Source organism: Phalacrocorax aristotelis, chromosome 21 (assembly GCF_949628215.1).
Source record: "Phalacrocorax aristotelis chromosome 21, bGulAri2.1, whole genome shotgun sequence".
Taxonomy (NCBI): Eukaryota; Metazoa; Chordata; class Aves; order Suliformes; family Phalacrocoracidae; genus Phalacrocorax; species Phalacrocorax aristotelis.
In genome coordinates this window covers 5,469,010-5,488,444 of record NC_134296.1, presented here as the reverse complement: position 1 = coordinate 5,488,444, position 19,435 = coordinate 5,469,010, and the positions used below count along the sequence as shown (strand labels likewise).

The 19,435-nt window shown below is 46.6% G+C and overlaps 2 protein-coding genes across 5 annotated transcripts; both read left to right on the top strand.

The window, feature by feature from the left end:
* Positions 1–1,328: 1,328 nt before the first annotated feature.
* On the top strand, positions 1,329–13,063 carry RBBP5 (RB binding protein 5, histone lysine methyltransferase complex subunit). Of its 4 annotated transcripts, none has more exons than XM_075115257.1 (14): positions 1,329–1,546; positions 1,743–1,768; positions 1,881–2,053; positions 2,746–2,886; positions 3,375–3,537; positions 3,962–4,071; positions 4,250–4,369; positions 5,186–5,339; positions 5,447–5,518; positions 6,063–6,180; positions 6,987–7,056; positions 7,172–7,401; positions 7,675–7,869; positions 11,227–13,063. In XM_075115257.1, exons 1-14 carry the CDS (start codon positions 1,528–1,530, stop codon positions 11,253–11,255), a joined length of 1,620 nt encoding a protein of 539 aa, XP_074971358.1. In that variant the 5' UTR covers positions 1,329–1,527; the 3' UTR covers positions 11,256–13,063. The 4 variants fall into 4 exon arrangements, with proteins under 4 accessions (XP_074971358.1, XP_074971359.1, XP_074971361.1 ...); XM_075115258.1 differs by having other exon boundaries at positions 1,409–1,546; positions 11,230–13,063; XM_075115260.1 differs by having other exon boundaries at positions 1,409–1,546; positions 7,675–7,752; positions 11,230–12,047.
* A 1,469-nt stretch (positions 13,064–14,532) lies between these two features.
* On the top strand, positions 14,533–15,577 carry TMEM81 (transmembrane protein 81). The gene has a single exon (XM_075115261.1). The coding sequence runs from the start codon at positions 14,656–14,658 to the stop codon at positions 15,445–15,447; it is 792 nt and encodes a 263-aa protein (XP_074971362.1). The 5' UTR covers positions 14,533–14,655; the 3' UTR covers positions 15,448–15,577.
* Positions 15,578–19,435: the final 3,858 nt, after the last annotated feature.

Genomic DNA, 19,435 nt, shown 5'->3' with positions numbered 1-19,435 from the left:
CCTGGTGTGGTGAGTCCAAGCTGCCCAAGGTGCTCTTCTCCCAGATAAGGCTGCAGTTACTGCCTCAATCTACTGAAGATATTTGTTACAGTATGTTTTAATGTTCTGTCATAAAAGGGTACTTAACTTGTGCATTACACCACCTGTAACCAGGCAGGGGCCTGGCTTGGGCTGTGATGGACACAAACCAGCGCCTGCTGCTTGAACCGAGCTCCATCCCAGAGGCTGACATCTGTGAACAGTGAGGGATAAACCTCTGCTCTTCTGTAGGTCTGAAGTGGAGATCAGGCCTAAAACGAGTTTGAAAAAAAGAGCTGTTTCCAAAAAAGAGGTTTACACAATGCTGTGGCTCCGCTGGAAAAGCGGTGAGGTCAGTGTGAGGTTCAAGTACAGCCTGAGCGGTCCTAGGATCTTGCTCTGCACCTCAGACTCCCCAGCCCAGGTTTAAGCCTTTCCTTAACACTACACTTAATGGGATGAGCTGGGGGAAGATGCACTGGCCCCATGGGGGATGAGGAATGGGCCAGAGGGCTGCGGCAGCCTGGCGGTGGTGCTGTTATCTGGCTGCTGGAGCAGAAGTCTGCGGGATGCTTGAAGCATCAGAGGATTATTACTTACACTAAATGCTTCATTTTGGAACTGAATTGGAGGATTGGAGGTGTGGGGTGTACCTGTACGGGGTGCTGTTTTCCCCACTCCCATCCCACCCGAGAGCCCCCTCACCCTGATGTGGTATTTGGGGAGGGGGGCAGCAGACACCCCCCCCCCCCCCCCCCTTCCCCGGCCCTGCTTATTTTAGCCTAAATAAGTTATACAAGTAATTCCCCGCCCAGCCCCAGCAGAACTGAACGTTTCAGGAGAAAGCGGCCCTTTATCTGCTCCTGAACCCCTCGGGGCTTCAAAATAAAATAGCACTAGATGTTTTTACGGCGGCTTCGCACCGGTAGCCGGGATCATACAGGATAAGCGGCGTTAAAGGAAGATGCACCGGGCTTACCGGGAGCGGACGAGAAAGTGGAACGACCGAGCTCAAATCGTTGCATTTTATTATTGTTATTTTTTGTAACACACACCACGCACCCCCCACACACACTCCGTGTGAGCCCAGCCTCGTCCTGCCAGGCTCTGCGCGATAAATACAGCCCCGAGACCAGCCGCCCCCGCCGCTGCCGGTGCTCCTTCCGCCGCCTCCGGAGCGACCCGGAACCTCGGGCGTGCGGCCGCGGGGCCCGCCCGGAACCCCCCGCGCGCAGGCGCCGGGCTGTCCGCCGCGCTGCCTGAGCTCCGCCGCCATCCCGAATCCCGCTGCCGCGCAGGGAGGGAGTGGCGCTGGGCCCGGCTGCCGTGGCTCGGGTGCGGTGCAACCGGGCCGTGAGGTGCCGGTGGGTCGCGGGACCGGAGGAGGAGGAGGGGCAGCGGGGATTTGTCAGGCGAACGCCCGGGTAGGCGCAACGTAACGCAGGTCCCCAGCGGGGTCCTTCAGCGGCGGCAGCGGGGACGTGAGGGAGTGGGACGGCGGTGGCCGCGATGAACCTGGAGCTGCTTGGTGGGTCCGGGGGCGGCGGGTCCGGCGGCGGGTGGGTGCGGCGGGGCCGGGGCAGGCTGGGTGTGGCCGGGGCGGGCATCGAGCCGCCGCCCCGCCGGCGGGGAGCGCGGGAGCAACGCGGTCTGACCGTGACGGGCCGCGCCGCGGAGTCACCGATCGCTCCTCACTCAAACCCCGTCTTTACGTTTCGTTACAGAGTCCTTCGGCCAGAACTACCCCGAGGTAACCGTCCTCCCCGCCCCGCCGGGCTGCCCCCCGTCCCGCCGGCTGCTGCGAGCGGCTGGGCGGGCGGGGCGGCGGCCTGACGGCCCCCTCGGCTGCCCTCTCCCCGCAGGAGGCCGATGGCACGCTGGACTGCATCAGCATGGCTCTGACCTGCACCTTCAACCGCTGGGGCACGCTGCTCGCCGTGGGCTGCAACGACGGGCGCATCGTCATCTGGGACTTCCTGACCAGGGGCATCGCCAAAATCATAAGCGCTCACATTCACCCCGTCTGCTCGTTGTGGTGAGAAAAGGCTCGCTGGTTTGTTTGGGTTTTTTGCTCAGAACAACTGAGTTCCGCGTTTAGTTGTAATCAAACTTGCTGCGTCTGCGCTCGCCATGAGAGGCTGTTCTTTTCCCTAGAATTTGGCTGTGCCTGCGTTTGAGCATCAGCTGCTCTGACACCCTGACGTCTGACACTGCCCGCTGACAGGCCAAGGGGCAATGGGCACAAGTTGGAACGCAAAAAGTTCCACCTCAATATGAGGACAAACCCCTTCCCTGTGCGGGTGCCAGAGCAGGGGCACAGGCTGCCCAGAGAGGCTGTGGGGTCCCTTCCCTGGAGACATTCACCCCCCGCCTGGACGCGGCGCTGTGCCCCTGCTCTGGGGGTGCCTGCTCCAGCAGGGGGTGGGACGGGGTGAGCTCCAGAGGTCCCTTCCAGCCCCCACCATTCCGGGATTCTGAGACTCTTGAACCTGAGTGTGTCGATAACTGAAACACCCGCCCCTTGCGGGATACTCGGCGACGTTTTAGGATAGTTCCCTTTAAAAGAGTTTGGAAATACATTACGCTTATTAAGTTTTTAGATGTTAGGTTATTTTTCAGGCTAACAGATTTATTTCTGAGCCTGATAAGTTGGGTGGATAATTTTAAACTGTGAGTTTGATTCATTTAAGGAGTAACTTTTACTTGAACTGCCTCTTGTTACTGTAGCTGGAGTCGAGATGGTCACAAACTGGTGAGTGCTTCGACCGATAACATTGTGTCGCAGTGGGATGTGCTCTCTGGAGACTGCGACCAGAGGTTTCGATTTCCTTCGCCTATCTTGAAAGTTCAGTACCACCCTCGAGACCAGTAAGTCCTGCGAAAAAAGGGTCAAACGCTCTCATTTTGGTGGAACTGCTCTTGCTTTGGTAGAACTAATGATTATTAAAATGTTTTCATTGCAGCTTGCAAAGTGATTTTCTGCAAACCTGGTAGATGCTGTTAGTGTATCTTATTTTTGTGATGAGAACCCTAACTGGATTTGTTGTGGCTCTTTTTGTTATGAAAATATCAGGGAGGGAGGAGAGTAAACAATAGAAGAATTCTTAGAAATGTCTCATTGAGTTTACAAGTTACTGCATAAACTCAGAGAGACTTCCAGAAAAAGGCAGGCAATGGAAGTAGATACCAGCTTAATGTAATTTTGTGATTTTTAAAGTAACAAAGGTTAAAGAAGATAATAAAAATACAGGGGTTTTCTATATTCTTGATATGCGTTGGGATTTTTTCCTACTTCTAAATGTGGAAACTTTTTTCCCGGAGAAGAAACTATTAATTCCTCTGCTGCTGCTTTGCAGAAACAGAGTTTTGGTTTGTCCCATGAAGTCGGCGCCGGTGATGCTAACGCTGTCAGACTCCAAACACGTCGTCCTACCTGTGGATGATGACTCTGATCTCAACGTTGTGGCCTCCTTTGACAGGCGAGGGGAATACATTTATACGGGCAATGCCAAGGGGAAGGTGAGACCTTAGCAGGCGGCAGCAGATGCAATAGCTTAGGTTACTTCACGTTTTGGGGTTGCGTTCTTTGTTTTAATACACAAATAAGGCTTCCTGAATGTCTCTTGAATAATCGATATTGGGCTGATGTGACATTCTGAACAAAGCATCACACTTTATCTCTGAAGATAGCTGGGCGATAGTACTTTGTCTCAGGTCTTTGTGTTGCTGTTGTCTTTGACCATATTTGTTGGATCCTTTTCCAGTGTAAATAATGTTTATGTCGCGGAAACTGTAGTAGAAACGACAGTTGCAGAATCCCAACTATTTCCGTGTAGATTGCTGAGGCTTCTGGTGTCAGGGTTAGTAGCTGATATGAAAAGTACCAAAAGGGGAATGAGTTATGATGAAGGCACTGATTGCCTTCTGTCTCCTTAATCTTCAGATCTTGGTCTTAAAAACAGACACTCAGGATCTTGTTGCTTCCTTCAGAGTGACAACTGGAACCAGCAACACCACAGCTATTAAATCGATTGAATTTGCTCGGAAAGGAAGGTGAGTTCCTTCCTCTGTGGGGTGGTATCTTTAAACACGAACTGAAAGCTATAGGGTAGACTGACAGAACATTCGAGGTCTTAAAAACCCCCGCAGCTCTTTCATGGAACATATTCTAATTCTTTTTATTTTCTTAGTTCTCTAATGCAATGCATGTTCTGTGCCCTCCTCCCTACAGCTGCTTTTTAATAAACACAGCTGACCGGATAATCAGGGTGTACGATGGCCGTGAAATTCTAACTTGTGGGCGAGATGGGGAGCCTGAACCAATGCAGAAGCTGCAGGATTTAGTGAACAGGTAAGAGGCAGCGGAACAGGTGGTCAGCCTGTCTTGAAAAGGCAAGGTTTGTGTGCTCTGCCCTAATGGGAGCCTCAGGGTGAAGGGCGGCTCAGTACCTTATTCAGTGTGGTCCTGGTTTCAGCTCGGATGAAGTTGATTTTCCTCCCAGTAGCTGCTGCAGCGCTGTGTTTTGGATTTAGTGTGAGAAGAATGTTGATAACGCGCTGATGTTTTAGTTGTTGCTAAGTAGTGCTGACACTGGTCAAGGACTTGCCAGCCTCCCGTGCTCTGCCCAGCGCACAGCAAGCCAGGAGGGGAGGGGGCACGGCCAGGACAGCTGGCCCCACCTGGCCAAAGCCATATTCCGTACCGTATGACATCATGCCCAGTATATGAACTGGGGGGGAGTTGGCCGGGGGGTGGCGATGGCTGCTCGGCATCAGTTGGCAGGCGGTGAGCAATGTATTGTGCATTGCTTGCTTGGTATATTGTTGTTATTACTACTACTACTATTTTACTTTATTTATTTCAACTATTAAACTATCTCAACCCACGAGTTTTCTTACTTCTACTCTTTCGATTCTCTCTCCCATCCCACTGAGGGGGAGCGAGTGAGGCTGAGGGTGGGGCTGAGCTGCCCCCTGGGGTTAAACCCCAACAAGTGTAATGGGCAGATGCTGCCATAAGAAACCTGTCACAACTTGATTTGAAGTTCAACTATTATTTGTGGGTGGGAGTACGAAAGATGTATGTCTGAAGGACAAACCTGCTCCGCAGGCCTCCGTCCTTCATACTCTGCTATTGTTTAACTGTCGGCGTTGTTTTTGCGTGCAGGACACCATGGAAGAAGTGCTGTTTCTCTGGTGATGGTGAATATATAGTGGCAGGTTCAGCACGACAGCACGCCCTGTACATTTGGGAGAAGAGTATTGGAAACCTAGTGAAAATTCTCCACGGGACCAGAGGAGAGCTGCTCTTGGATGTAGCAGTAAGGAAATTGTCTGCTATTATGTTTCTTGTCATTTTGAAAACTAAGCTTTCTTAATTCCATTTACCAATTAAGTTCTTCCTCTTTTCTCTTTCAAATAAATCTAGTGGCATCCTGTCCGACCGATCATAGCTTCTATTTCAAGTGGTGTTGTGTCAATATGGGCTCAGAATCAAGTGGTAAGTGTTTTAGATCATGTCCTTAAGAGGATTCCCCAGTGGTATCCATAATAGTAGACAGAATTATTGCATGTTAGGGTCACTTGTCTAACTGGAAGTATGTTTGCCATCTTGTTGAATGTGAGGAGGGCACTTGGGCTTCAGTTGCTGAACTAGTTAAGCTGTGGATTAAAGCCTTAAATATAATCACAGGGACACTTTGTATGGAAATGGTGCCCTGAATGTGTTGTGTAAGTGCAGGAAATCTGTGGGAGCGAGCTAAAACCCAAGTGGCTACATATGAACATAGAGCTTTGGCATTGGGGGTAATTATTACATGCGTTGCAGTATTTAAGGAATATTGTGATGTCATATTTTCAGTAGGAACCAACTTGTGCAATTTCTGATTCGCCACGTGACTGTGGACCTGATGCGGCTTGGTTATTTTTTTTTTTTTGTGATCTTGGGGGATGTTAATGCAGACTGAGATAGTAATTGCATGAGTCCTCCCTACGACTGCTGTTCCTATGCATAAGGTAAAAATGGGTTTGAATTTGTGGTTTAGGAAAACTGGAGTGCCTTTGCGCCCGACTTCAAAGAGCTGGATGAAAATGTAGAATATGAAGAGAGAGAATCAGAGTTTGACATTGAAGATGAAGATAAGAGTGAACCAGAACAGACAGGTACTGCATAAACTGTGTTTCTGTGTAGCAAATGATTTCTGGTCTGAAAACATGAGCATAGTAGAAATTAAAACTAGTGGTCGTGGTAGCATGCGTGGGTGTCAAGTGGCAAAACAGGAGTGGAATAAGTGAAGATGTATGAGCGAGCGCAATCAATATGATCCTTGCCAATTGACATGCAATATCTTTTTAGAAATGCCTCCCCTCTCCAATACGTGTTTAAGCAAACAGCAATAGCGAATGGCCATATATCCTTGTCCAGGCTTGCCCTCGACAGAAGCAGTGCTGAGTTTGAATCAGTAGCAGCACAACGTGGCCGCTTGGTGGTGCCAAAAAATTGTGTACTGTGAAAGGCTGTAGTTAAACTGGAAAGGAGTAAGGATTATTCTCAGCATACCACAGAGCTCTCCTCATTACCAGGTTTGCAGCACTTCTTGTATTTAGATTTATTGTTTTTTAGCAGTTTTTAATATTCAAGTGTAACATTGGCTTGTGCGAATTTAAGCATTGAAACAAATTTCATCTGAGTAAGAACTATTTTAGCGTTGTGTTTTTGAAACAACAAAACATATGGAAGACTTAAAATCTATCTAGCTTTACTGCTACTGTTCTAGTAGGACCCACTGTTACAAAACATAAGAAAAAGAATAAAAACCCGATGGATTTAAGGGGAAATTCTTTAGGTTTATTTTCTGCTTTAATTCTCCTTTCTGCATGCTGAGACATTTAAGCACAGTCCCATTCTTTCAAAGTCATTTGGTCTTTTCCTTACTGTCTTTAATTCTTCTTTTTTCCCTGATTCTCAGGTGCTGATGCTGCTGAAGATGAAGAAGTGGATGTAACTAGTGTGGATCCCATCGCTGCCTTCTGTAGCAGGTGAAAGAGTAATTGTTTTGTTTGAAGTATGAACACAAAATGCATCACTAAGACTCTCTGTGCACTATGTTATAACCCCTAAATTTAAACGAAAGCAAATGTTTTTGCTTCACAGCGATGAAGAACTGGAGGACTCCAAGGCTCTGCTTTACTTACCCATTGCACCTGAGGTTGAGGATCCAGAAGAAAACCCCTATGGACCTCCGCCAGATGCGGTTCAGAGTTCTTTAACTGATGAGGGAATAGGCTCAGAGAAGAAGAGGCAGTCCTCCTCTGATGGACCTCAGGCACCAAAGAAGAAGCCCAAAACCACAAACATTGAACTGCAAGGAGTACCTAATGATGGTGCGTAGAAGCTGCTGTTCTTTTATTGCCTTTCTCTGCGTCTGAGATGGTCTGAAGACTGGAAGTTCAGAAGGTCGCTCCTTAATTTTCTCCTTCCTGTGAAGTCACCCCTTACAGCCGTTATTAATGGTCACCAAATTTCACCGGCATTTTGCAAATTGGGAATGAGTAAATGCATCCTGAAGCTGTAATTTTTAATGATGTGTGTGTGTGTGCTGATGGGAGCATCCCAAGAGATAACTCCCTTTGGTAACGTGTTGTCTCTCTCTGCAGAAGTCCATCCGCTGCTGGGTGTGAAGGGAGATGGTAAATCCAAGAAGAAGCAAGCAGGCAGGCCTAAAGGATCAAAAGGTAAAGACAAAGATTCTCCATTTAAACCGAAACTCTACAAAGGGGACAGAGGTGCTTTACCTCTGGAAGGAGCAGCGAAGGGTAAAGTGCAGGCGGAGCTGGGACAGCCTTTGACAGGTAAGGAGAACCCAGCGTGAGCGTCGTTGGCTTGCTTGGTGGCCTTGCTTTGTACGGACCTGACTTAATATAGTCATAGCATTTTATCTTCCCAAACAGCACTTGCTCACTAAACATGTAGCTGCTGTCAAGGATAGGCAAAATTTTACCTTTTTTTTTTTTTAAGTGGAAATGCTTTGAGTATTTTTAATAAAACTGATCTCCATGCCTCTGCTCTTGCATATAGAGAGCACGTAGGGGTTTTACTAGAGATAGAGCACTATTTCAAAAGCAAGAGATCTTCCGATGACTTTAATCCTTTCAATAATTTTCATCAACTCTTACATAAACAGTAATAATGTTTGGTTTGGCCAGGTCAATTTTGAGGGGGGGGGAAATGTAAATAGTGAAGGATTCTGAGGCTTAAATTGATATTCTGTGCCATCAATACTAGGCAGAGTGATGACGACGAGAAGTTCTGTAAGCAGAACTGGGAAATGAGCATCAATAATGGTCCGTTTGATAAATGAACCCTGAGATAAAATTCAGGAGCTGAATTTTCTATTCCTAGCTATACAGCAGCCTTAGTTCAATTCCAGAAAGTACACAACTACACTTGCTGTAAATGAGGATAGATTTTTGTGGACTTTTCTCCTTTTTTTCCTTTTTCTTTTTTTTTTGGGTCACGTTTTGTTGGTTGTGTTTTAAAACAGGACTGTTGGAGTCACCTTTGGGGCCCAGACTTAGTCCCAGAGAGACTAAGTGTTTCCCACCTGTCTCATTTGCTACTTGAGCTTCTTATTTGGGAAAAGTTTGCTCAAGTGCGGTGCAGAAAGCACACGTTTGCATTAAGTGATGTGGACTCCCTTTTTTTTTTTTCTGATTGTAATGAAGACTTCAGGGTTGATACATAAACAGTTTCAAAGACACAGTGTAATTGATACATCAGATTTTGCATTTCCTTGACCTCAGCAGCTGCTGCTGTGGATTTTAGACTGTACAGAAGTGATTTTATTTTTCCCCCTGCCTTCCTTCCCTCACTGCTGGTCCTATGCTACCCACCTCGCTCATTGTCCTTCCTGCTCAGCTCCTGTTACGTTGCTTGTACTAGTACTGATAATTACTATTTGCAGAAAAAAGGGAATGTGATAAAAGAAACTTAGTCTACACGTGGAAAAACATGGTGGATGTTTTCTGGGCTTCCATTTAATCCTTTCCCATTGCACCTTGCAAAATACAGAAATAAGAGAGACAGCCAAGAATAATATCCTTAGCCCTTGTTTGTACCCTGGGAGGTACCGAGTAGCTCCTGGTGTCAGATTTGCTGGTCAGGGTAATTCTCTTTTGACTTCTCAAGTCATTAGGGGGCATCCAGTATGTTTTAAAGGGGGATAGTAAGGAATTGTCCGGATTGTGTGCATCCTCAGATGCTTCTGCTGGCATCCGTGAACGCATCCTGAGGGGCTCTGTTGTGCCATGCTGGATGGACAAGAGGGGTTTGAAACCAAATGAGTGTAACTGCTCCTTTCATCAGCAGGCCTGTCGATTGCTTTCTTTTATCACGCTGCTAATTAACGTGTCCGTATGCAAAAGGATATAAATGAGAAAGGATTGTGTGCTGGAAACGTAACAACGTGGCTTCCGAAGCAAATTTCAGTCGTCATTTGCTTCAGAAAAACAATGCTGTGTGTTTTGAGTTTTCCATGTTTTAAACAGTAGTTTTAATAGCAAGTGGTTTCATTCAACTTTTTCAAGGTCTGTTTATGTAAGTTTATCATCAACCTGTTTTACTAATTTGCTTGATTCACATTTGTAGACGGATCTGGGTGTACTTTCTTCTTGCAGCTTGCGATCGCTATTGCATCGGTCTGTTCTGAGAGCTGGAAAAATAACAACTCCCATTTCCTCTAACACGTTTCAAATGAAGCAACATTCTGGACAGACTCTTTTTTATTCTTTTTTGCAAAGCCATATTTGGGAGGGGTTTTGTGTGGTTTTGCTTGTAATGCTCCCATGCAGTTGCTGAAGTCTGACTTGCTATAAAAGACAGCAGTGGAATTCTACTGGCTGCTGCTGCTGAGCTTGGGATGTGCGTACCTGTGCGGGTACAGTCAGCTTTGGTTTTTGGGCACTGTAAAGTGGAAATTTTATTTCTCTTTACAAACTAATGGGTTTAGACCCAAGTTCCCCACTTACTTCACCCCTTTATTGGGGATATTTATTGGGGAACCTTTCTAAAATTTACTTCTAGTCTTCATTGCCTGTAAGCACATTAAGTTATTTTTCCGTGGTGCTGTTCTTTAGCTTGATTGAGCTATAGGCAAATAATTAATGTTGCTATAATGGACTTCTGTCTCTCATTAGGACCTGTTGTTATGCTCCCTTCTACAGTAGTGTGGACTTAAGAGGATCTAATAGATCCGTGCAGTAGATCTCAGTGCTGGAAGTGTCTATATGAGTCATGCTGTGAGAAGAACAGATTGTCCACTGAAAGAAACTGTCACTTGGATCTTTCTAAACTCACAGTAGTCTTTTAGTCCGTGTCTGTCTTCCTTTGTTCTCTTTGTGGCTTGCACTTACAATTCCTATTTTGGGCAGCCAGTTTTTTCTTGGGGCTGTCGGTGTTCCACCATGTGCAGATACACGCTGCCAAATTCACACGGCCACCTGCCCGGGATCTTGGAGCCAGACTGCCTCTTCTGTCTCCGGTGCATGAAGCTGTTAATTCTGCTAGTTCTTCATGCTGTTGCTTTCTGAAGTAACTAATCAGTTGCTAAAACAGTCACGCCACAAGCATTTCTCGTCTGGAACCTGTGCTGATGTGCCGTAATAGTGTCCGCGAGCTGCATGGCCGGGATCTGGAGCCTGCCGCAAATGCATCTGTGTCACTGTGCTGCGCAGTCTGGCAGTGAGTGTCTTAAAGCTGCTATGTCAAAATCAGGTTTCAGTATAAACAAACTGAGAAGCTTGATCCATCTTATACTTTTAGAAATCTGGTTTAACCCAAACTTAGGTGGAACTTGTGATTTTCAATTGTGCTTTTGCTCTGAGATTTTGGGATTGATTGAATCAAAAAATTTCACACCAGGTAAGTTTGCTCACAGCTTTGTGGAGTAAAAGCTCAGCGTTCCTCAGCCACCTTGTCCATGCCTGTGCACGTGATCTCAAATACAATTGCAGAAATACTAGAGATCTTAATTTGTCATAGGCAGTGTCGTGTTGATTGTATCTCGTTCTGAAAAGAATGGCTTTATCTAGCAAATCTTGTTCTCTTTCATTTTGTTTCTGGAAATGCTACCGTATTTGATGGTCTCTGGTTTCTGGTAACATCTGTTTGAGCCTGATTACTTATTTTTCACCTGTCTTTGATCTCTTTAGCAGGTGGTGCAATCTCAGAATTGTTATGAAGACACTCTTCTTTATCTTCCTGTATTCTTTCCTATATTGGCACCATAATGTGGAAAATAGATGAAATGCTTAGTCAGAGTGGACTGACTAATACAGCAGACTGATTGTTCATGGATTCAGGGAGTGACTTTTGTAAGAAATGAATATGGAAGAGGAAACGGCCTTCATTCCTCCTTAACTGCCTCTTCATCAAACAGTGTAAGATGCTGACGCTCAGGTCGTGCGATTTGCAAAGAGACTAACTGGACTGCCTTTCTGTTGACACGTGTGACTAGTTCTGAAGTGAGCTGGTACCCAACACTCTGCCACTCCACAGCTATAAATCAGCCATTGTCTTTTAAATATTTTATTTTGGGTTGTTCCTGGATTGAAGAATACGCAAAGTGTGTATTTTTATTCCCGATGCTGTATGACTGTGTATCCTGCAAACTTCCCTTTCGTTGCTGTTAATTTTCATTTCAGTGAGTTGTAAGTCCTTCCATGCCAGCCGCGTTACCTTGTCAGCTTTTCTGTTAGCTCATTGTGATGTCTTCTGTGCTGACATGCTTAGTGATACAGTGCTGCTGATTATGTGCCAAGTTTGATTTCATCTCAAGTGGATAGAGATCTAATGTGAAGAATCAAGACACCCTCTGAAGTCTGCAAAGAATGAAACTTCATATTGTGAATATTTTAGACATGAAGGATGACTCTGCTTGTGGGAAAAGGAACAAGTGAAAGTAGCTCTAGATAAAATACTCGGTTTATGTGCTTTCTTACAGGCTGTGATACAAAAAGCTGCGTCAGCAGTTTCTTTCTGTCCTTGCAAGTGTTTTTATTCTGTCTCTTTCCTGTGAGGTGCCGTACCAGAAGCAATGGGTTTCCTCCTTAGCTGGTATGTACTGGCAGTTAGAGAAGAAACAGGACCAATATTTCTCCAAACTGAAACAGTAGCTTTTCAGGGTTATTTTTCCCTCTTCTGGATCAAGAATGGAAGAAAGACGAATGCGAACAGCTCGTTCCCAGCCAAGCTTTAACCTTTTATTGCTTAAGGACAGTTGTAATATTTCCCTTGTGGGAATGGGAAGAGACACTTTCTCTGCTAGAGAGAAAAGTCTGTACTAGACCAGCCGCCTGTTAAAAGAAAGTTTTCATTCCTAATGCCCCTTGTTTTATAGACTTTTATAGCTCCTATGCAATCGCTTTCAGTTTTTCCCCAGATGTAATCACTGAGATTATCACAGCATATTTAAATTTTCAAAGTATCCTGCAGACATTAAAAACCAAGAAGAGGAGTCATAAAGAGATTTACTAATTTGCAGTCGGAATCATGCAGTAGTTGCATGAGGTATAAGCATGGGAAGAGAGGAGGCGTTTTAAATTGGAAGGTTTTTTAAAACTGGTGTTTTCATTTCCGGCTTCGGTACAGCGGCCTGCTTCATTTAATGAGATTCATTCCCATGCGTACAGTATTGGTTTTCTGTGTTCTTTCTGCTTATAGGATGACTCGCAGCTTTCCTGGAACACTGTTATGTCAAACCCACCCATATGTGGTGTGGCTGAGCCCACGAGCTTTAAAAGATGCACAGGCAATGGTTCTCTGGATTATTTTAAAGCATATAATTTGCCACAGACTCCAGCCTTTGTTTCTGTTAAAACTTCTCTGTACAGTGTATATGTCCGTGGTTTATTTTCTTCCATCTCTTATTTTATTTTTTGGTATCTGTAGTTTTGTACAATATTTGTCAGATACTGGCTTGGTGGTAGTATATAGCAGTGATGTTAGTTTTTGTGTCTGTAAATAAAGAGGTATGTTTTATTTCCTAAAGTCAATGGGTAAGTTTTGGCTTTTCCATGCTTCCGTGCCTGGTCGGTTTGTGACAATGTTTAGGAACCCTGCCGTACAGCTCCGCTGCAACACAAACAGCTCGTGCCTTCACCACAGCCTCTCCGTTGGTTGTTTTTTTTTTTAGTGTGGCATTTGGTTGATGATCTCTTTTTCAAGAGGCAGGAGTAAATCTGTAGTCTAATAGAAGCCCTGCATACCCGAGTGCAGCCTCGGCGCTCTGAGACAGACGTGCGGGAGGGGAGCTGAACGCGAAGCGTGCTGGGTGTAGAGAGCTCCTCCAGGGAAACAGTGTGGAAAATACATACACTAGGTCTTCAGAAGTCTTCATTTTAATGAGTTAAGGATCGTTAGGAAGAGAAAGGTGGATATTCATTAGCAGAGCTGTTGAGGAACATGGCAATCCAAATCCTTTCTGCAGTCTGTAATTCGGTTGCTGGTAAGGAGACGTTGATTATCGAACTGGCTTGGCCACGGGCCAATTACACCATCAAAACTAAGGAACTTCAATTTTTTTCATGAAGAACTTTTTAAAGCAGTGTGTTATTCTTTTGGGACGCTTGAGCACTAAGTGAATTATCCTGGGTGTAGGAGTGGTTTCTGTTCTACAGACGCATCAGCTGAATGGGGAGGTCTTGGCTCAGATGGCTCTCTGGGGCCAGTGGCTGTGTGACGCAGGGCATGGTGCCCAGGCTCGCCGCTCTGCTGAGCGATGCTGTGAGTCTGATAGTGGATGTCAAGAGCCTAATGCGATGTTTTTATGCCGAGTCCTTATCTTGGAGGCGTCGCTTTGGCTTCAGACTTAGGGGAGTTCTTTGTTCTCTCTTGGAAGGTTTGGGGCCGCATTCTGAGCTGGCCAGCGGGGCTGTGACATCAGTCACGGCGACGTGCGTGGCTTTGCTGAGCCCTGCTGAGAGATGGATGTATTGTCAGCGGCAAAATGCTGTTCAGCTTCCCCTTGATCTCACTGCCATCAGACTGTCTAGAGGTTGAAGTAATTATTTTCGTGGTCTTGGTAATCTGGGGAGTACTTTAGATTGTGGGATATATGTATGTAAGACAGAACTGTACAGGTACTGCATAAGGAATTAGGATTTTCTTATGCTCAACAGCATTATTTTAAGGGTTCCAGTAATCATTGCTTATATTGCTTTACAGTTTGGTGGGAGAATTAACCTGGAACAGTACTTCTTTACAGTGGAAATTCATCTAAAATAGTATGCAGAACCTTACAGAGAAGGGAGGACTTGGGTCTTTTTTTAAATTGTCAGATAGAGCCCAATCGTTGGAGCACAGGGGATTAGACCGTTCTGCTGCTGCGTTCCGGAAACTGGAGCTCACGATTGACGCTCTGGCTGACAGTAACGTCTTGCATCTTCTTTAGCAGTGCTGTACTTCAAGCCTGTCGCGGAGGATTTTTCCTAACAGAAGAGTTGAGTCTTGAAGATGGTGTGGTGGGATTTCAGAAATACTTAGTGTGAAGGTTTACAAAGAATGATTTGTGGGTTTGTTGTTTTCTGACTACTGAATTTGCACAGCTTTAGAAAGCAGCACGTCTGATTGATAACCCCGATATGAAGACCCTGGGGAGCAGCCACATCCTTGGGATATTACTTCGTGTTTTCTATCTACCGTTGGTAATTTCCTTTGAAAAAGTTACCATCCCAGCAGAGCTGAAGTCAGCCGTAGCGAGAGTTGCAGTCAATGCCACATCCTGCAGCGTCACCTGTGGGCTGGGCTTCAAACTGGAGGAGATGTGCGAGATCACTCCCGCCGGAGAGAGGAGGAATTGTGCCTTGCGCAGGTCCGACTGCCTGACCAGCTGGGTTTGTGGCTTACTCAGCTTCACCGTCCCTGTGGGCAAACCCTTCCAGTTCAGCTGCCTGACCTCAGATGCAGTCGGCTTTGGTAGCCGAGCCTACAGGTATTCGTGGAGGCTTGCCCAAGGCCTTATCACCACAAACGATATATTGTTCAAACCTTTCAAAAACCCCGATTCTGTCATCAGATTTTCCCCTATCGGGGAGTCTGATGCAGGGACTTACCGATGTGATGTGCAGACATTGAAGACATTCCGAGTCATCAAGAGGATCTACTTTGGGGTCAGAGTGATCCAAAATGACTTAGTGGAGCTGAACTTTCAAAAATCCTTGACCTGGGAGCAGAAGTTAGCAGCAAATGAGGAGGAAGGAAACACAGAAAACAGCACCCATGAAGAAGTGCAAGAGCAGCAGCACTTTTGGCAAAGAGAATTCTTTTATGAAGGCTTGGTTGGAGTTGGAAGCGGAGTGATGGGGGGTGTCGTAGTGAGCATGGTTCTCTGCTTCTTGCAGAAGATCTTGGGAAGGAGAGCTGCAAAGAAATGAACTGAGAGTTCATGCAACTGCTAGTCTCTGTCTCTTTATTAGTATTGATGCAGGATTTCATGGTGATGTTTGTAACTGTTTTTTTCTGGCTGACACGGTTTAGAACCAAATATTTCTTAAGCTTCGGAGTCTGGTAAGTTAGTACAGGACTGTAGCACCAAAGCGTGAGTCTTAACAGAGTAGTGCAGATGGCAGCTCCGGATGGGGCAAGGCAGTTTGCCTCCACATTGTGTGAAAGGATGGTCTGGAATGGTCCAGGCAGGACTTAGAGGAGACTGAGGCACAGAAACTGCCCACTGCTTGCTACTAACTACCTTGCCATGCCCCTCTAGCTGGCCTTCATTTTACCTCTAGGTGTTTGGGGGTGTTCTATTTAGCTCATGACTTTCCGTCCTGATTCCTGTCTTATTTCCTCCAGTTTCTTCTGCTTTGCCCAGAACTCTGTGGTGAAGTGAGCTGACACAGATCACTATCTGGTAGATGGTGTTTCTCCAGCAAGCGCTACAAAGAAGTAAGGATGCTTTTGAGGTGGGCGTACAAACCAGGTTTCTGTGCTGCCTGGTGTCCTTTCCATCAGATCCAAATGGTCCAGTCTCAGCAGCTGTGGGGCAGCGTGGGGATGAGGGATGGACCTGCCTGTTTCCTCTAGAGAGATTTATCTCCCTCTGCTAGAGCCCAGAAAACTGTAAAGGATCTTCAAGCAATAGCTTGGAGCTCCACTGTTTCCTTTGTAGTGTAGAATAGCGAAGGCGGGAGCATTGGGTAGCATAAGCAATCTTCAGTTTGAGCACTGCTGCTTAGGAGCATAACTGGGTGTTTTTAATCATGACTCAGAGCTGAGCTCATGCCTAAAAATCTTCAAAGGGGGAGGAAGGGAAGAGTTCAGTGGGCTTGTGGATCTTTCATTTTTCCTGGTGATTAATAAGTATAAGAAATGCAGCAACTCAGTAGGGAGTATTGTTTCCCCCTTGGTAGCAGAATCCACAGAGGGACCTATTAAGTGTCTTCTCTTTCTACTTTCTGTCTCCTATTTTACAGTAAACAACTATATTTACTAAGTCTGTTTCCTTTTTTAGTACAGGAATGCATAGCACACCCAATTCTGGGGAAAATAATGATATGACACTAATATTAAAGATTGAAGCATACTATTTTTTCTTTTTACTAGAACAACAGAAAAAGCTTTAATAGAGAGAGACATGGATACAGAGGTAAATACTTTACTTACAGAGAACCCTGTGTAAAACAGTCAGACTGAAATGTAGGGAGCCAAATCTCTATGTACGGTGAAGCTGGTAATAAGGGTGTCAGGACAGCGATCCATGGACCCTGGGGTCGTCTAGCTGTATTTGAGTGGAGAAGCAAGCCTGTCATCCGGCTTGAATTCCCAGTTTGTAGTTCTACTGAGTTCCCTGTTTCTGCGGGGACATTTTAATGGGCACAATAACCAGCAGAAGTTGGAAACATTGCAGGGAACTGTTCTGCAGTGACAGAAGATGTCTTTGGGAAGACACATGTCCCTTCCTGATGCCTGGGGCGACCCTCTGGGAAGGGGCAGGAGGGTTGTGACACAGCTGTGACAGACAGCAAGGGACTGTACGTCCTCCTTCCGTCTGGCGACGTGGTCCCGTGGGTCAGAAGCTCCTGGATGGTGATCCAGTTGGCCAAGATTTTCTTGCTTCTGTTCTTCATCTGTTTCCTCTGACTCAGCTCCATGACAGTGAAGTTTCTCCTGTGCTCAGTGCTGGCTTTGTCTTCGCTTGGCTGTTCCCTCTGGCTCTGCAATGCTTTTTGCTGTTTCTGTTCCTTGGCTAGGTGCTGCTTTCTCTGAGCCTTGTTCCAGTACTACCCAGTCTTTCGCTCGCTGAGGGCGTCCTCATCTGTGGTCGGTGTGCTTCGTTCTTCTGTGATTCTCAAGGCCCTGTCCTTTAGCAGCCAGTTCTTTTGTTCCTTCTTCAAGGACCGCTTGCTCCTTTTGCATGCCAGCCTCCATCTGTTCCCGTTATCCCCTGCTCTGCCCTCTGGGCTTTCATTCCATCGCCTTGGTTTTGCTGACACTCTAGCCAGGTCGCTTAGACGCTCTGCAGCAGCCTTTTCCTGCAGCAAGCTCGTGTAGCTCCTGTAACGACGCGCGTGGTGAGGAACCGTAAGCTCTTTTGAGCCGGCAGTGATGTGTGGTGGTGGGCACGCCTCTATGGCCTGCGCTGATGCTTTGTTCTCACTGGCTGGATTTCTGTCCCCACTCGCTGCACTGTGCAGGCAGAGTTCACCCCTGTGCTACAGCCCATTCTCTCCTGGGGGGCTGTTTTCATCAACCTGAAGGCACCTGGGGAGCCATTGGTCCTGTTTGCATTGCTTGTAGGCCCCCTCCTGGCCTCCTGATCTGTGAGGCATTTCTTGTTGCCTGGAAATTGGTCTGTACTGGCTGCATCTGCTTTCCAGGAGTTCTCAACCTTCTGCACTCCTCTGCACTTGTGACACAGAAACTGGAATCGCTCAACTCATCATAGGTGGGGAAGTTGTCTGTAAGTGGTCCCCTCTGTGCAGGTGTACCGGTACAGAGACCTGCACTGGGACCTCGCTGGCCACGGGCTGGTTCTGCTCCTGCATCAGGCCCTGAATTCTCACCTGGCTGAGTGCTGGTGTCAGCAAAGCCCAGGCCACCGTCCCACTCGGGATGGAGAAATGCCTGCTTTTAGTCTTTGCCTTTACTGCTTTTGCTTTCTGCCTAAAAACAAACACCCATGAGCTGTTAGAAAGCTTTGGGGCTATCCTCCCTGGCTGAGCATGAGTCACCTCTCTAAGCATCCTCCAACCATATGCAACGGCAGGATTTCTCTTGCCTGAAGCTCTCCCTGCTACTTCTGTAAACAGCCTGAGATGTGGCCTTACCAGGCCCCCAGAGACACTGGAGAGAGCCGCAGGGATGGAGTAACAGCTGCTGAAACTCGACTCGTCTTGATGAACAAGGGCTAACGCCTGAAAGAGAAGTATGATGAGCGCAGGGAACATTAAATCTGTTTTAGCAAACCTGATGATGTAAGGCTGAGGTGGCTGAAAAGAAAAATTTCAGAGGGTATGGAGGGAAAAATAGGATGGGATATCTTATAGTTCAGTCCTCCTTTTCCTGTGGCACAGGGTGTTGGAGGCAGGTAATTAGATTCATTATGGCTGTTGCAGTCCTGCGGCAGCAAGTAATGACAGAAAGCCCTGCCGAGAAACCAAACAGAAACATGGGTCCCTCCCCAGCCCAGCGAGTGGGGCTGGCTCTGTGCTTTGGCGTGCTAAGGGCCGTGGTGTCATTACTGTCTGAATGGCCAAACCAAAGAACCGGTGCTAGGCAGGAGCTAGATCAGCCTGTTTTAAGGTTAGCAGGTGCAGCTGATTAGAAATCCAGCTTTAAGAGATGTTGCCTGACCTTGTGCTCAGCATGCTATGCTCTTGCTGCTTTCTAGGAGACTTTTCTTTACCGTGAGCAATGCCGTGTGCTTACCCATCTAGGTAGAGATTTAAAACCGATTTGCTGCAGTTCCCTTCCTTGCGGCATTGCTCTGAAGTCCATCTGAGATGCAGCATCAGATTTTCAGGGAGGCTTGTGGGCAGACTTCTGTCTATGCATTTCTAGTGTAATCTGTTCCCCTGTGCTCTGGAGTTTTTCTAGGACCTCCTGTAAGCTGGCTCTGGAGGCGTCCTTTCCATTGACCTGGTTAGAAGGGGAGTGGATTGTAAAATAGTCCATTCATATTTACTAATCTCATGTTTTGTTAATGCGGAATTCCTTCGCCTTGCCAAAGAACTCCCCTGTTGCCGAAGCCAGTAGCTCTGCTACAGAATTAACTGTTCAGAGGCTCAGCAATCTCTCCCCAAACTGGGTGAAGAGATCCATGTAGGTAGGCTCTTAATTGCTTCGTCATTCTGCTGCAGAGATGGAAGGTGGAAATTCTATCTTTGTATCTCAAGCGTGCTTGTAAAATCAGTATGAAAAAAA

What these genes read in the sequence shown, in the direction of transcription:
- RBBP5 (XM_075115257.1), top strand. An exon ending in TATGGGCTCAGAATCAAGTG is followed by an intron (nt 5,519 to 6,062) that starts GTAAGTGTTTTA and finishes TTTGTGGTTTAG; the next exon opens with GAAAACTGGAGTGCCTTTGC. An exon ending in ATCGCTGCCTTCTGTAGCAG is followed by an intron (nt 7,057 to 7,171) that starts GTGAAAGAGTAA and finishes TTTGCTTCACAG; the next exon opens with CGATGAAGAACTGGAGGACT.
- TMEM81 (XM_075115261.1), top strand. Translation starts at nt 14,656, where the DNA reads ATGAAGACCCTGGGGAGCAGCCACATCCTTGGGATATTACTTCGTGTT.